This window comes from Numenius arquata, chromosome 7 (assembly GCF_964106895.1).
Source record: "Numenius arquata chromosome 7, bNumArq3.hap1.1, whole genome shotgun sequence".
Lineage (NCBI taxonomy): Eukaryota > Metazoa > Chordata > Aves > Charadriiformes > Scolopacidae > Numenius > Numenius arquata.
In genome coordinates, this window is record NC_133582.1 from 46,591,013 (window position 1) to 46,607,484 (window position 16,472).

Here is a 16,472-nt window from a genome sequence, read left to right on the forward strand (position 1 = left end):
AGGACTAGTAACTTGTTCTCATGGTTTTGAATGGCTTTATGTTTCTCAGGAGTGAAGTTTTCAAAATCTTTTGTCTATGGTATTGTTACTGCAAAACTGTGTTAAGTTATTCTTGTCTCAAACATCAATATTAATTGCAATGTTTTTGCATCTTGTCTTGTTTTTAAGTTAATGCATTTTAAAACTGTATTTATGGAGATGTGATGCTAAACACTAACCTGAAAGGCAGCATAGTTACAGCAGTTTCTTTTCCCCCAAACAGAGTGCAATAGAGTCTCTCTTTGGAGCCTCATTAACTGGGATTGCCTATTCTCTGTTTGCTGGGCAACCTCTTACTATTTTGGGGAGCACCGGACCAGTTCTAGTATTTGAAAAAATATTATTTAAATTTTGCAGGTAAGTGCTGTTTGTATTAGCTTGATGCACTTTCTAACTTTCTAGCTTGTTAGAATAGCTGTAACTGAAAGCAGACATCACTTAAAAGTGGATGTCCATGAAGATGTAAATGCAGTGGCAAGAGATTAAGAGATGAATGTGATTTGGCAAAGCTATTAGGCACCTGGTGCACCTTAATGAGAAAATCAGTGATAAGAAGCGGCTAGGAATTAAAAAAAAGTTATGTTCTGACTGTGTGGAGATGTTGGCTTTGATTCTGCAGAGGTAAACAGGGATTGATCTGCCTTCTAGGAGAAAGTATCTAGGTAGTTCTGGAAAGGTCATCACCATGATGCTTCCCAAGCTAGGTAGCTGCACCCTCAATCCTAGAAATGCCTTGGAGTGTTGCTCTGCTTTGGTTGGAAGACGAGACAGAAAAGTTTCTGCTTCCTTCAGAACTAACATCAAGGATGAGAAAAGTGGTGAATATCTATAAAGCTTGGCCTCAGTATCTGTTTTCAAATAGAATATAGTGTAGGTGACTTCTGAGCACAGTTGATACTTTTGTTTCTTTCTTCACACAGGGATTATGATCTTTCCTACCTCTCCCTGCGAACTAGCATTGGTCTGTGGACAGCATTTTTATGCATAGTGCTTGTAGCCACAGATGCCAGCAGCCTTGTGTGTTACATCACTCGATTTACTGAGGAAGCTTTTGCAGCGCTTATATGCATCATATTTATTTATGAGGCATTGGAAAAGCTTTTTCATTTGGGAGAGGTGTATGCCTTCAATATGCACAATGATTTGGATAAACTGACTTTATATTCGTAAGTACTAAGTTTCTATCTGTTAGTAAAATACGTAGGTAAAATGTTTATAGAGACGTACTGTGAACTAAACTGCAATGTGTGCCTCTCTGTGGAAGGGTAGAAGGAATGCTGGGGGTGGTATGGGTATGAGAAACCTCAGAAAAATTCTATTCAGGATGCTGTGGAATTGAATTTTCTGTGTTAGCTATGGATGGTTGGAAGGGATGAGGGGCTGTGACAATGCCTGCTTTAATTGCAGCTTTATTAAAGGTCACTCTGGAGATTAAAGGTCAGAATAGGAGTTCTGCCTTGACGCTTCTAGAAATCATTGCTTCATGTGTGGGCACATTGGCATGCTTGTTCATGTTACTGCCTTGACCAACAAGATGCTTTCTTTTTGTCTCATCATACTTATTGTTGCAATTCCTTTTTCTTGTGATGATTCTTAAGTTACTGTGTTTGCAACTACCTTGTAGGAATTACTGCTTTCCAATCTTGTTTCCTTTTGTCGTTACTTTAGGATTCAGTTATCAAAAGAAAGTATATTTATTTCGTATTTTTTTTAAATTTCCCTAAATATTGTGCTTTGTAAATCTAGGTTCTTTTTGCCCATGCACATTTAGTGCTTTTTCCTTTTTTACCTTCACACTCTCAGGATGCAAGTTTGCCCTTCCATGGTTCTTTGTTTTTCAAAAGAGAAAAAGGAGACTTATATCTTGCTTATTATCTGTTTCTCTTCTTTTACATAATTGTTTACATGTCAAGGTTACAGTTTGGTGTGCTTGAATAGTGTTATTTGAAAACATCCCATTAAATCAATATTCATTGTGTTGTGTTTTTTTTTTTTTAACTGATGAGTACTGCTGTCAATCTGTCTGACAGAAAGGATACTGCAGTAGGGAGGGGCACTTCTTCAAAAAGTTATTAAAAATGCGTACATGCAGTTGCTTTAAATCTGAGCAGTTTATGCATTTGTATCGTCAAATTTGCCCGCTACATCCTCAAAAATTGTGTCTTACTTCAGAGTGACCAGTTTTGGCCATGGGTACATCAGAAAGCATGCCAAATGCAACATAAACTAACTCCCAAAATTTAAGAGAAGGTTCGGAAACTTCTAGAGGTTAATGACATGTCTGGTTTGAAAAGGAGTTGCTGAAACTGAGTTATCTACACCAGTTTTTTAAATTAAACTATTTCAGTCTCTCTGTTTTCTCTCTGTACACTATGTTAGTGTACAGTAGGACTAATGGAAGTTTGACTCACTGTGGGGTGTGTGGGCTGAAAACCTTAATTTGTACACATGCAAACCTGAAACCTGAAAACCTTAATTTGTACACATAGAAAACTATTTATGCCAAGTTAGTTGAATTATGTAGAAATCTTTAGAAATTACACAATATATGTTAGTATAGGATTGTTGGAAAGTGGTATCATTTGGATTATTATCTTCATCTTTTATTCACAATATGTAAATGTCCACATATATTGTCAATTTCATTTTATTTTCAGGCGTCATTTATTTAAAAGCTGGCAGATCAGTCAAATAACTAAGTCAACATTTTGCCTGCTTATAGTTCTTTAAAATACATAGTTTGGTTTTTTTGGTCCAATCTGTTAAACCTCCTGAGCAGTCGCTTCTTTGCTTCTTCAGTTTCCCCACCCCTCCGATAATCCTAGTTCATGTCATGCACATTCATGTTAATGTCATGCCTTGTGCTTTGCTGCTTTCATACAAGGTTGGGATAAACTCTGGTTTAAACTCTCCAGGATTTTTTCAAATTACTGCAAATCGCTGCATTTTGGCACATATGGCTTAAAAGCATGCAAACTTTTTTTCTTCCCCTTCAGATGTGTGTGTTCTGAGCCTGAGAAACCCAGCAATGAAACTTTGCAGATGTGGAGGAATATGAGTATATCTGTGGAAAATATAGCATGGAGTAACCTTACAGTTTCTGTGAGTATTCAAAAGCTATATATATATGTGTGTGTGTGTTTATGTACGTATAAAAAATAAATACCTACACAATACCAGTCTTGATTAATATTTTTCATCTAGTTTCTTTCTTGATTTGAACCCAGGCTGTTTTCTTTAAAACTGTATTTTTGAACTCTTACTCTTCCCATAATACTTTAAATAGTCATTGTAGTGGTTTGGATGAGTGAGTCCATGGCAGTAAATGCTAACATAAATGTCTGCTTGAGGTAGCTACTTTAATCCTGGTAGGCAGAACAGTCTTCTTTCTGAAGTGCAGATGAATGTGATGAGATGAAAAAACAGGGGATTGCTTCCTTCAGTTTCCTAGGAGGGAGGAACATGTATTTTTAAGAAGATGTGAAGATGGAATCTGCAGTTAAGATGTGGTAGCAAATGTGTTTCATTAGTTTGTTAGACTTTGGTATAAAATACAATATAGTCAAAGAAACTACCTAAATACTGATTGGAAGAAAACGATTATTTGGAAAATTAGAAGGTCAAAAGATAAGGGGAAGAGTTGGTTGAAGGAATAGGCTTTGAAAGCATTACCTTCTGAACTGGATATTTCATACCAGGATCTAATTTAGTGAGTAGGTGGAGGAAAGTTACCATGTGGATGTGACACTGAAGGCTTTTAGGAAGAAACATTTTTACTGATTAGTAGTTAATTGGGTGGCAATCAGTTGCCTAAATGTGGCTGTCTGCAGCCACTTTGCATACCCTGGCTTCTGGTTTCCACCTACATCTTGAAAGATTTGGATCTGCTGTAGATTGTGTTGTGTTTGCCAGCTGCATGTGCCTACTTTGGCCATCTTAGGCTATCTAAAATGGCAGTAGATATTTGTGTATGGGCTCTCCTTGTGTCTGAGCCTAGACATTCACCCTGAAAGTAGGTGTTTTGCACAGCATTTTGTTATCCTGAAATAATGTGATGGCTACTGTTGCTCTTCTGGAACAGATAGCACACATTTTTGGCATTTCAGGATGAGGTAGTGATGAAGGAAAGGACACCCTTTCTGGGATTGTGAAAGTTCTCAAATGTGCTTTATATTGAAAAGCTGAAAGTTAGGTTGAATATACTAAATGAATAAAATGTAGAAATTTAAGGAATTTTTCTCTTTGCAGGAATGTTTAGAATTCCATGGTGTGTTTCGTGGATCAGCTTGTGGCCATCACGGACCATATATTCCAGATGTTCTCTTCTGGTCTGTCATACTATTCTTTACAACATTTTTCCTCTCCTCTTTCCTTAAGCAATTCAAGACCAAACGCTATTTCCCAACTAAGGTAATTTTGATTAGAGACTATTGTTACCTTGTGATAAATGCATTAGTTTAACTTAATGGAGTTGAATTCTATTTTGCTTCAGAACTTTGTATTGAGAGATTTCTTTTAAAACAGAAAAAGAAATTAAAACTAGGAAATTAGCTAATAGTTCCAAAAATGAAGACATTAGCTGAAAGAAATGTGCTGCAGAAATTTCAGTGGCTTAGTCTCTACTTTTGTATAGTTACAACACTAAACATTAGAAGACATAAGCAGTCCATCTCCCCATGTTAATGGGTATTGCCAGGTGTCATTTGGAGAGATAATACTTGCGCTAATTTCCTCTCCTAGCCATACAAAACAATTGATTACTTTCCCTAAACTGCTGATGTATGAAGGATTCTGAGTGGTTCCTCAGGGGATTGCTGTTTCTAATAGAGGCTAGTATGATGATTATCCTTGGACTGATTTACACAACTGACTTCTGCTAGCCAAAATAGCAGTTAGATCTTCTGTAAACCTCAGCTCATTCCTACAATTTGTTCCTAATGTTTACTAAAGTCACCTTTGATAACATGAGTCTGTTGCAAATTATGCCTCTCCTATTTATTAAAACACCAAATGTATGAATGTTGATTTTGGAACAATTCAGTGATGCTATTGAATAAAGCTACAAGAGACTAGCTGTGATGGCCCAGCCTCCTGGTAGGATTGAGGGGACGGGAAGATGAGGAAGGCATTATTTTAAGTAATTTTGCTTCTTGCAGTAGATCACTTTTAAATGAGATAACGGGATGAAGAGTTATACAGAATACTTACCTTCTACAACTTCATGCTATTCTGGCAGGCAGCTTGACTTTTAAATAAAAAGAGAAAATGTCTATAATGTTCAGTGGTGTAGTATAATATAAACAGACTTTACTATTCATAGGGGGGAAAATTGTCTTTCTATGCAAGCAAATTCTAATGATGAAAAAACAAGAGTTAACACAAGTCTTTCTTTAATAGGTGCGTTCTACCATCAGTGACTTTGCAGTATTTCTGACCATAGTAATCATGGTTTTGATTGACTATCTTGTAGGAGTACCTTCTCCTAAGCTTCATGTTCCAGAGAAATTTGAAGTAAGAAAGAAAACCTTTTACAAAATTCTAACTTTTTAAATGCTTGTGGTTTCACACATATTAGAACAATGGAATTGTGTAGAAACAGAAATTTATCTTTTTTACTTACGGTGCAGTTGAAGTAGTATCTCTTTTCTGTTTTTAGTGTATGTCTCATCTGATAGAAGAGACGATGCTTTATATTATAATATCAATGAAAAGGAAGCATTTGTTTGTGCAAATGTGCAAAAATGAAGGAATGTACCATTCAATTTTTTTTTTTCCAATTTTCTATATAATTGTCATGTTCACATGTTACAGCTACATCAGTCTTTTGGTCAAAGCCATTGGAAAAAAATCTAAGCATGTATTTAAGAGTGTGTTGATCTGTTCATTGCAGCAGTTTGTAGCAATAAAAGCTGCATTTCTTTTAGTCATTTAATTCTTACTGTTGATGTTTGGTTTTTTTTCCAGCCCACCCGAAAAGACCGAGGGTGGTTCATAGATCCTCTTGGAAGAAATCCTTGGTGGACACTATTGATAGCTGCTGTTCCTGCTTTGCTCTGCACCATTCTGATTTTCATGGATCAACAAATAACAGCTGTTATTATAAACAGGAAAGAACATAAGCTGAAGGTAAAAGTAATTTTCAAAAAACTCAAATGTTGTGTAAGTCAAGTTTATTTAAATTGGATTCATTCTGCAAGTCTGTGGAATGTTACCAACAGCTACTAAATAAATATTCATATTGACTAAGAATGAATATAATATTGTGGACACTCTCAAATTATCTAACTTCTGTAGTTATCAGTTATTTACCAGCTAAGTTATAAATATGATATCAGATAAATACAAAGTTTATCAAATGATTTGTTTGCTTAATTTTACAGAAAGGCTGTGGTTACCATCTTGATCTGCTCATGGTTGGTATTATGTTGGGGATATGTTCTATCATGGGCTTACCGTGGTTTGTTGCTGCAACTGTCCTGTCTATAAGTCATGTTAACAGCCTCAAAGTTGAATCTGAATGCTCAGCACCAGGAGAGCAACCCAAGTTTTTGGGAATCCGGGAGCAGCGAGTGACAGGATTGATGATTTTTGTCATGATGGGGCTGTCAGTGTTCATGACCTCTGTGTTAAAGGTAACAGACAGTTTTTCCAAAATATTTGGGGTTTTTTTGTGCTTTTGATTGTGATACTGTGATTTAGCATTTTGTATGTTAGAAAGTGTTTTTTTTATATTAAGTAAAACATGCCTCTAGTCATTCTCAAATTGCTTTTTTAACAACAAGTGTTGAATAGAAACGATGGGGGGAGAGGTAGGAAAATGAAATCTTAGCAAGCTAGAAATGTACTGAGTAGTGAAGAAAGCAACCCTTGTCCCTCTTACCTGATTTTCTTGCCAGATATGTTTCAGTTTCTCAAGTCCATGTTAACTAAAATAGTTCTTCTGTAGTTTTTATGTGAGTGTATAAATGGAAAGAGAAAGAGTGTGATAAAGATAGAAAGTTACTTGAGCGGAAGTAATATAGTAAGGAGAAGAAACAAACACCTGGTTTAAAAAGTGATCATCAGAAATGACATGGTTCACTTCTAGCTCTTTTATCTTCAGCTTATTAAACTTCCTTTGCTGTTTAAAGTGTCAAGATTATCTTATGCATCATCATGGTGTAATAGAGATTTTTCAGGTTGTATTACGTTCTCAGTTTATACTTTGTTTCTTAATTTATATCTGTAGTGCCCTTCTGAAGACTTTATTGGAATAAAACCAGTCAGTTCAGTTGGCTTTTTGCTCAGATTTGAGTAAAATCCATTCAACTTCTGCTTTGTTGTTTCAAATCCAGTAATTAAAAGGAGAAATGAAAAAACCTGTCTTTTGTTGCCAAGATAGCAGATACAGCATAAATTGCATAATTGCTAATACCTTTAAAGAACTGTAAAAATCTGAAGGCAGATCACAAGTCATTTCAGAAAAAGGTAACTTCTAGTGGCTGTTGAAGTTTAGACAATGGGAAGAAATAAACCTATGATCACACAGCTATAGTTTAGTAATTAGAGCTACATATTATAGATTCTTAATAGTTGACCATTTGCATGTGTTAATGTAAAGGTCTGAAAACAGTAAGGCAGTAGCAGCTACTAAAAATGAGTATTCAGATTTGACAATCTCTGATTGAAAAGCTACCAAGAGCTCAGCTGTATAATGCAGGTGATCAGAATCAAAAGCAGAAATACTGGAATAGATAAATTGTTGCTCAAAAGCAAAAGATAAAGGTGCTGATTGCTGAAGCCAGATGTTTACCCCATGTTTTAACAGCTGACTTATAGAAACTAGTACTTGTATTTTTTTGTGGAATCAAGAGTAATAGGAATAGGAGTTATTACTATTTGTTCTTTATGAAATGTTTTTCTTTTTCAATGTGAATGGCTGTTATTATTGAAAAGAAGGAAGGAGAACAAAGCCTTGCATCTGTAGGTTGCTGTGCTTTTGCTGCGTGTATGGATTTATACTGATTTAATGCAGTAGATGTTAACATCAATGAAGTACTAGCATGTCCAGTTATAGAGCTTACAGTAAGGACAGTGGTTTTTATATATATACCTATGTACACACACACAAATATATATATGCAGTAATAATCCTTAAGGCATAAGTTTTTTCCACACTATTTAAGTTTCATGAAAGGCTTTTGCTCAGGCTTGATAGGGGCAGTTTTTATTAGGATTTCTAATTGTATCTTGGCAGTCATTTACCCTAAGTTACATGAATTCAGGAGCAAAGAAAGCTTTCCTTGGTTTGTGTAGGCTGCAGAGGTTCAATGCAAGTGCAATCAGGGGACAGTTTCATTATCTTAGTAAGCTTTAAATTGATTTTCTTATTGGAGCAAAAATTAGACCTGAATAATTAGCAGATTTTCATAGCTAATTTTCATAGCAGTAAATATGGTGGGGTTTTTTGTTTCATCTGCTCCAGAAATGCAAGATTAGTGATCAAAAGGAAAACTTAACATGGCAATTTCATGAAGTTGATGGTCTCGATACAGTTCCTATGAGACAGCAGCATAAAGCACTATACTTAGCATTAATAGAAATCTTGGTTGCAATCCAGAAAATTTGAATGAATGGGCAGTCAAGTACTTTTTTAGTCTTGGTGATAGTCTTGTTAGCTCTAGATTTTTTTGCTGCTCAGTGATGCATATATTTTCTCTATAAATAAAAAGCCTCAACTTTTACAGATGTCACTTAAGTAAAGTATGAAGTAAAAATAACTAGGTCCGTGTCTTTCACTAATATGGCCTGCAATGTTACACCATGTGGATTCCACAAGTAACTGTATGGGTGTTTTTTCCTCCCCCAGTTTATTCCAATGCCAGTTTTGTATGGTGTCTTTCTTTACATGGGAGTATCTTCATTAAAAGGCATTCAGGTAAAGTTTGATTTTAATGAGCAATTTGCTTTTGTTTAACATTAAGTGAAAAGAAAACTGTAACACATTACTTTGTGAGCAATAATAAAATTAGCCTGTCTTGTCTGAATAGCACGTAGGATAATTTCCTGAGTGTCATGTTCAGATGTTTGTTCTTACCGTGTTGAGCCTTCACGTTTCGGTTCTTCTGCATTTATTCTTTCAGTAGTGTAGCTGAGCAACAGATTTTCTGAAATACTCCGAAATTTTGCAGTAGTAATGGAGGGGTGGGTGGGGAACCCAACAAAACAGCCCCCATCGAATGTTCATTGTCCTTTGTTAGTATTTTTTTGGGGATTAACATATGTTTCTAGAGTCACTTAAAAATGTTTATTTCCTTCTGAACGGAAAGAAAATAATTAACTGATGGATGATTTCATTTTTCAATGCAGTTTTTTGACCGTATAAAACTGTTTGGAATGCCTGCCAAACATCAACCTGACCTGATTTATCTACGTTATGTGCCACTTTGGAAGGTCCATATCTTTACAGTTGTTCAGCTCACTTGTCTAGTTCTGTTGTGGGTGATTAAAGCCTCTGCAGCTGCTGTTGTTTTCCCTATGATGGTAAGTTTTCTGTTTTACAAGTTAATACTTTTCTAAGAGTATGTGCATCATGCAGCCTGTCTTCAGAACATATTTGCTGTCTCAAGAAAGAAGGGAGTTGGAAAGAAACAAAAGAATCCGTAGTACTTCACTTTTGAAACACAAGGACTTTTCATTTCCTGAGAATAAGCAATTCAGTTGTGAGTAGCTATCGAAAGTGGAAATTATTTTAACTTTGTGGTAAGGTAAAACTAATACTGCAAAAAAGGGCTTTGATTAAAGATTCTGAATGTACTGAAAGTGTGCGTGTGGTTTTATTAATTTAAATAGTTTATTAAAAATGATTTTATTTATGATTACCTTAAGGTTCTAGCATTAGTGTTCGTTCGCAAGCTCATGGATTTATGTTTCACCAAAAGAGAGCTTAGCTGGCTTGATGATCTTATGCCAGAAAGTAAAAAGAAGAAAGAGGATGACAAGAAGAAAAAAGAGAAAGCAGTAAGTGTGAAAACAATCAAACAAAGCATGTTGTAAATTACTAGAAAACACTCAGTGAGACTTAAAAGAATTTTAAGTGGCTGAAGCATATGACTTTATATACCAAATGCACATTTTGAATTTTTTTACTAATGAGATTTAATGCTAGATGAACTATTACTGGCAATTAACTTTAAGGAAAGTCACTGTTTCAGTGATGTTATTATGAACTATGACTCTTGTGATTAAAATTAGCAAGCAAAGTGAAAAGAAGCAGTTTTTAGCACAAAATGTTTTCTTTGACATTCATCAGATTAGAAGGAGAGAAATGGGAGAGGGAGAGAAAAAGCAGTGGAGTGGGGATCTTTACCTGCTTAAATAAATCACAAAACTGTTCATAGTATCAGGGACGTTTTGCTTATGTGTGTTTGCAGAGCTGTAGTTAAAACCAACTGCTAATTACCAATAATACAGTAATATAGCATGTATAACTTCTCCATAAAAGTCTTACCTAACAGTACACCAGCCAGCTGAATTCCTTACAAAACTTGTAACCCTCTCCTTCCCTGCTCCTTCATCGCCCCCTACTCTGGATAAAACGCTTGTAAGAAAAAAGATCTCAAACTATTTCTTCTGCATTCAACTCCAGTACCTGCAGGGAGACGCCCTTTACACTGTGGAAATTAACTGTCAGCATGAGATACTTCTTTGACTTGTGCTGCATGAGTGATTTTAAACTTTTCACTTGAAATTTACAGGAGGCAGAGAGAATGCTTCATACAGGGGACAATGAAAGTGTACACCTTGCATATGGAGAAGCGAATTTGGATTTTCCTGTAAAAACCCTAAAATACAGGTATAATAAAATGTTGGTCTTTTAAGAGGTTTTTGTATCACGTGCTGTAATGTGCTTCATATAAAATTGGTTGTGTATGAGTTGAATTAATTTTTTTTCCGAAGCTTGTAACTCGGCCGTGATTAGGAAGTATGAAGGTGAATGGTGCTATAGTAGCATTTTTATGTTGCGTTGCTCTGTAAAACTGCATCTTAATTATAAATTTACATGACCATCTTGAACAGATCAGATGACTCAATTTCGACCAGCTGTACTCAAGGTGAAGAAGCTTCCTTGGTCAGTTTCTGTGGAATACTTGTGTGTTACTGTGCATGAAATACTGAGTATTAAGCAACTAATAGCATCAGTTGAGCCATGTGTTTACCAGCCACTTGGATGTTTCAGAAAAAAGTCTTAAGTATGCAGTTCTTTGATGGTTTGTTTAAGCGAGGGCTAAAGTCTATCATTTCTATGATTAAAAAAAAAACTTTTTACAAGCAGACATTTTTACTTCAGAAGGTCATTTTCTGAAAGTAAATGTGAGGACAGGGTTACTGGTTCTCTTCCAGAAACGGAAGTGCTGGAATTTTGCTGATGGGAAGTTCCTTCAGCACTGGAAGGCGTTTTTTCTCAGTAACTATCTCCCTTCCTGGGAATGTATTCAGCTTAGTTGTCAGGTATTCTGCAACTGTTCAACACGTCTGGAAGATGTGACTGATAAATAGCTTGCCAGCATTTTTCTCTCTCTAATACTAAGCGTTCCTAGGTTAAAAACTTGCTTTGCTATGGATCTAGGGTCATGTCAGGTCTTCCCTGATGTGAGTTGGGAACAGGCAGGTTTTTGGATTAGACTGTTTTGGATTATTCCTGTTGAGTGCTATTGTCGGCTCTAAAAGCAGGTTTAATTAGACTTTAACAACTCAAATGAAAATGCTAAATACTAAAGTTTTTTTAAAAAACATTGAAGTTGCTAATTGCTCTCACAGTAGAACTATGATTTCATCAAATGTGTGCATGTGTGTTTACTATATATTTCACTGTCTTGCATCTTCTGGGGATTCCTGAGGAAAAATGGCTCTGAAAGATTTCTATGCAATTTGAAGAACTCTTACAGATACCATGGGGTAGATTCTGAAGCTTAAGTATGGAACAGAACAGAAAACCCTATCTACGTACAACACCTAAGTCTGCTGCTCACATAAATGTGTGGAGGGCAAAGGGGGAAATAGGTTTTGAAAGCCCACCAGCTGTGAAGGTGAACTTACCATCTGCAGGACTCGAGGGGATGGTGGGAAAAAAAACCTTGAAAAATGTCTAGTAAGGCTCTGCAGGAAAAAAATTAACTTGAAATCTGTCTAGATAATTGGAACTTCTAGATTTTTACAAATTTTAAATCTTAACTGAGTTACCATTTTCAAGATTTTATTAACATTCGTTCTTTTCCCTTGATTATTTCGTGGAAACAAAATAATTCTGATTTAGGAAAGGCTTAGCAGAACAGTGTGATTAATTTCATTATTTCTGAGTATGCAAAATACTTTTCTGAAGTTACAGGTAACTTATAAATGAAGTATCTCTCAAATATTCTCCATGTCATAGTGGTATCTATGCGAAAAACTGTTTTAAGATGCTATGTGATTAAGGCAGCACTAATGAGTTGCGTTTTCAAATTTTTGTTGAAGTATGTTTGTAAGAGATGAACTCAACTTGTGGCTGTGTAAATATTGAAAGAAGGCACAACTGATGTAAATGATGAGTGACAGTAAGTATAATGTTGTTGCAAGGTATTGAATACTAACCAGAAAGTATGTTTGTTCTTTAGCCTTGATCCCTCAATTGTAAACATATCAGACGAAATGGCCAAAACTGCACAGTGGAAGGCTCTTGCCATGAGTACTGAGAATGCCAAAGTAACCAGAGCTAACCTGAGGTAGCTATAATTACTCACGCATTTTCTAACTAAGGTCTTGTCTTTAGCAGCTAATAGCTGGACTTGTATTTCTTGAAATGCTTCTCAAAAAATGAGCATATGTGGTTTGTAAAATCTGCATTGAATTTTTACTTCTGAGGAACTTGAATTTGAAGTTCATTTTTGCTGCTTACTCTGAAGTTAAACAATTTCTATAAGGAATTCAGATTATTTTGCTGTGTGTTATTACAATTTTAAAGTTACTCTTTATTTGCTTAATACGATTGTGTGCTACTCTGGTGGGCTTAGGGTTTCTAAAAGCTTTCCTAGAATGTATATGAGCATGGAAATTGTTTGATCCTGAACATTACAAATGCCAGTGAGAATGAAAGGTAAGCCAAACACTTTCATTGTTGCTTTATGCTGCCCTAGGGTCTGCCCCCTGTTGTTGTGGGTGGGTGGGTTGGTTGGTTTGGTTTTCCCCAGCTCATTGTTAATCTCTAAAAATTAAACCTGGCTCAAATATTATCTTCACTGGGTATGAGATATACTTGAATGAAGTACTGGACAAATAAGGAGTCCTCGGTACTATGAACATTTCCTGTAGGATGAGATGCATCTTCTGCGGTGGCCAGGTGCCTCTTTCTCAGTGAGCTCCCCATCTAACAAGAAAGTCTGTATGCAATGAATCATTCTGCTATTCCATCCTAGTTTATTCCCTGTCTGGCTGAATCTGTCAAGGGGAACAAACCGAATATTCATATAGAATATCCGAAAGGTCCTGAAAGACCTGTAATTTATAGGGGCTGGTATCTGTGAACTGTTTCATCACAGTGCAACTATTGTTTAGTAGTTTCTGTGTAGGAAAGAGGGGAAAATTGGCCTGGTTGACATTGAAAACTAAGGTTATGCAGTCCTGCTGTCTGTACTTGCATCTTCTTTTGGCTGATCCCCTTCAGCCAAATCTGTCAAAGGGAAGGCAAGTTTCAGAGATGTGGAATTGTCAAGTTTTGTGTAAAAATGACGTCTTGGTGGAAGAGTTTATGGTGAGGGAGTGTACATACATAATCGTTCCAAGCTATTGGATATTGTTTAGCTTCCATCATAGAAACAGCAGTAGTGGCTGGCCGCTTAGCACTTGTATACCATCTGTTTATTCAACACGTTCATTGCTCCAAAATAGACATGGAAATACGCTTTGTTTTGCCCAGATAGTGGGTCAACCAAGGGTGAAGGAGGAGACAAGGAAAGAACTTGGAGGTACTGTAATAGGAAAAGCTAAAGAGACTCATTAGTGCAGGCACCGTTTCCAGTGAATCTTCAGCCTGTATTGTTTAAACATTTTTAATAATTTAAATGTTTTAAACACTTTAAAAAAACTTTAGTACCACACAAGCTAGGCTGACAGGAAAATAGATAACAGAGGCAATAGATAGATAACAGAATAAGTGTGTCAGTATACCCTTGTATTTTAATTGTTTCATTCCTTTCACGCTAAGTTCTGAAAAGACTCTTACAGAATCTGGATGCTTCTGGTGCGGTATCTGATAGTCATTGGGTGTATAAGGCTTGAAGAGATACAGATCTGTATTTCTCTTTCCAGAAGAACTAAAATTTTTAGATTTGGTTTTCAGGCAGTTAGAAGTTAGTACAACTCCATCTTGTGCTTTCCTGAGTAGATTAAGTTAGTGTAGAATTACATGCAGCACTACTGAATTAGGCTTCTGACCACTTTGCAGTGTTTTTTTGTCTATTTAGGTCATATTTGGTATTTAATCTTTTTTTTTTTTGTGTTATAAGACATTTCCATTTGATTCCATAACATGCCCTGCTTGAGATTAGTATGGGAAAAATTGCACCTTGGAAGGGAACTTGCTAAAACTACAAATTGAAAATAAAAAATACTGGTGCTGGAAACTAGCTCTTTCAAGAGGCAATCTGATAATCACACGGATCTGGAAAATGTTAGAAGGCAGAACTTCTTTGAGCCTTAACTCAATTAATTGGTTGCTATTTTGAGGTATTTGCTACTCTTTTTTGTATAGTGGGTGCTGGAGACGTTTAGAGATGTCACCACTGCTCAGTCAAAAATAATTCCCAGTAAATTTTTCATTTTGGTTCTGTTAAGGTTTTTCTGTGTAACAGTCATCTGATAGTATGGACAGATGTTTAGTGCTGTGGTAAAAGTGGTTCTGTAGGCACTACTGTTTTAAGATTCATAGGTTTCAAATGGGATGCAGTTTGAAGCCACCAACGTCTTTTGGAATTCCAGATGACATGTTGTGTGGGTTTTATTCTTAAAAATCTTACTTTCAAAAAAAATGATTTTTTAGATTTGTTTGTCTTTCCTAGACTGATCCAGATTGCGTTTTCTTCTTACCTCCACCATCTCTCGTATTTTATAGACTCTGCAGAGTTCAGGCACTCTTTATTTTTCTAAGGAATCCCAGAATGTTTCACTTTGCATGACTTCTAATACTTTTTTTTCCTTAAAGAGCAACTCCACAGATGTATTTTCTCTTCTAAAACACATGCCTAGAGAATCCTCCCTCTTACGCTTTTCCAATTTCTCTTCTACTGTCCTGTAACTACCTTGGGACATTCCTTTCTGTCCTTGGATAAGCCACTGTTCATTGTCTGTGTCTCTAAGAGTGTCAGTTGTTCGCGTGCCAGCCAACCAGTTGTCTTTAGGGTCTTCCACTTGAATGGACACTTACGCAGATTTCTAGCTGTCCTCTACAGTTATTAAAAGTGTGGCTCCCCATTTTGAGAAGACTGAAATGTTTTCCTGGTCTTGTATTGTGAACAAAATTGTTTCCCTGCCCAATAATTAAATAGTATTAATAATGTTACTTGTTATGGTTTTTTTATTATTTTTAGCGAGACGTTTTTGTGCGTTTTGATTTTGTTTGTTTTTTTCAAAAATCTTTTGCAAAACAATTTCAAATCAATAGAATTGTAAAAGCATTGGGACCAGAAATGCTATTTATAGGTACAGTCCTGGTGATTTCTCTCTTTAAGCTTGTGCTGTTCCCGTGAATAGCATTTAACAATTACTAGAATATGATAGAAATGCATCTTTATAAAAGTATCTTTACATAAATACTTTCATTGTCCATTGCTAAGTATAAAACGTTTGAAAGTTAACCTTTACTGAAGTGAACTAAGCCTTGCATTTTCCTCTTTGCTTTCAAACAGCCCTGAAAAACCAGAAAGCGTGAAAATAAATGTGGAAGATTCACCTGTTGTGAAATACGTGGATGCTGAAACATCTTTATAGAACTGAACCAAGGGGAATTGCGTGTATTTGTGTGTGTATATATTACTGCAGGATATTATACCATTGAAGTGTGATTTCCAATTTAAGGAGCAACAAGTATTTAATTCTGCCATTGCTTAGGGCACTGTAGATATGCTTGCATAATGAGAAGATTTTCCTACAAATAAGATGAGTGGTAATCACACTTCAGCTATTTATTTTATTGGAAATTTTATTTTCATTTTTAAATAGGAAGATTGTAATGAATGCATATTATTTTCAATAATCAATATGTGCATAAAAGTTAAATCAGCTTTTGCTGACAATTACTGGTCCACATTGCTTAAAATTTTGCAGAACCTCTGTTGATAATGTGCGCTACAGAAGTTTGTTTTCCATGCAGGCAGTTACTGCTTGTTTTTGCAGGGTATACTTTTTTGTGATTTCATAGA

General features: G+C 35.8%; 1 protein-coding gene across 4 annotated transcripts in view; it reads left to right on the top strand.

The window, feature by feature from the left end:
• Positions 1 to 16,041, top strand: part of SLC4A7 (solute carrier family 4 member 7) — a 64,308-nt gene extending 48,267 nt beyond the window's left edge. For all 4 annotated transcript variants that reach the window (XM_074151180.1, XM_074151178.1, XM_074151179.1 and 1 more), the window contains 13 exons: positions 263 to 396; positions 960 to 1,205; positions 3,036 to 3,141; positions 4,288 to 4,449; positions 5,437 to 5,550; positions 6,004 to 6,165; positions 6,420 to 6,671; positions 8,888 to 8,956; positions 9,388 to 9,561; positions 9,907 to 10,038; positions 10,776 to 10,873; positions 12,675 to 12,782; positions 15,960 to 16,041. In XM_074151180.1, coding sequence (XP_074007281.1) covers positions 263 to 396; positions 960 to 1,205; positions 3,036 to 3,141; positions 4,288 to 4,449; positions 5,437 to 5,550; positions 6,004 to 6,165; positions 6,420 to 6,671; positions 8,888 to 8,956; positions 9,388 to 9,561; positions 9,907 to 10,038; positions 10,776 to 10,873; positions 12,675 to 12,782; positions 15,960 to 16,041 — 1,839 coding nt within the window. The remainder of the gene's footprint in view (positions 1 to 262; positions 397 to 959; positions 1,206 to 3,035; positions 3,142 to 4,287; positions 4,450 to 5,436; positions 5,551 to 6,003; positions 6,166 to 6,419; positions 6,672 to 8,887; positions 8,957 to 9,387; positions 9,562 to 9,906; positions 10,039 to 10,775; positions 10,874 to 12,674; positions 12,783 to 15,959) is intronic.
• Positions 16,042 to 16,472: the final 431 nt, after the last annotated feature.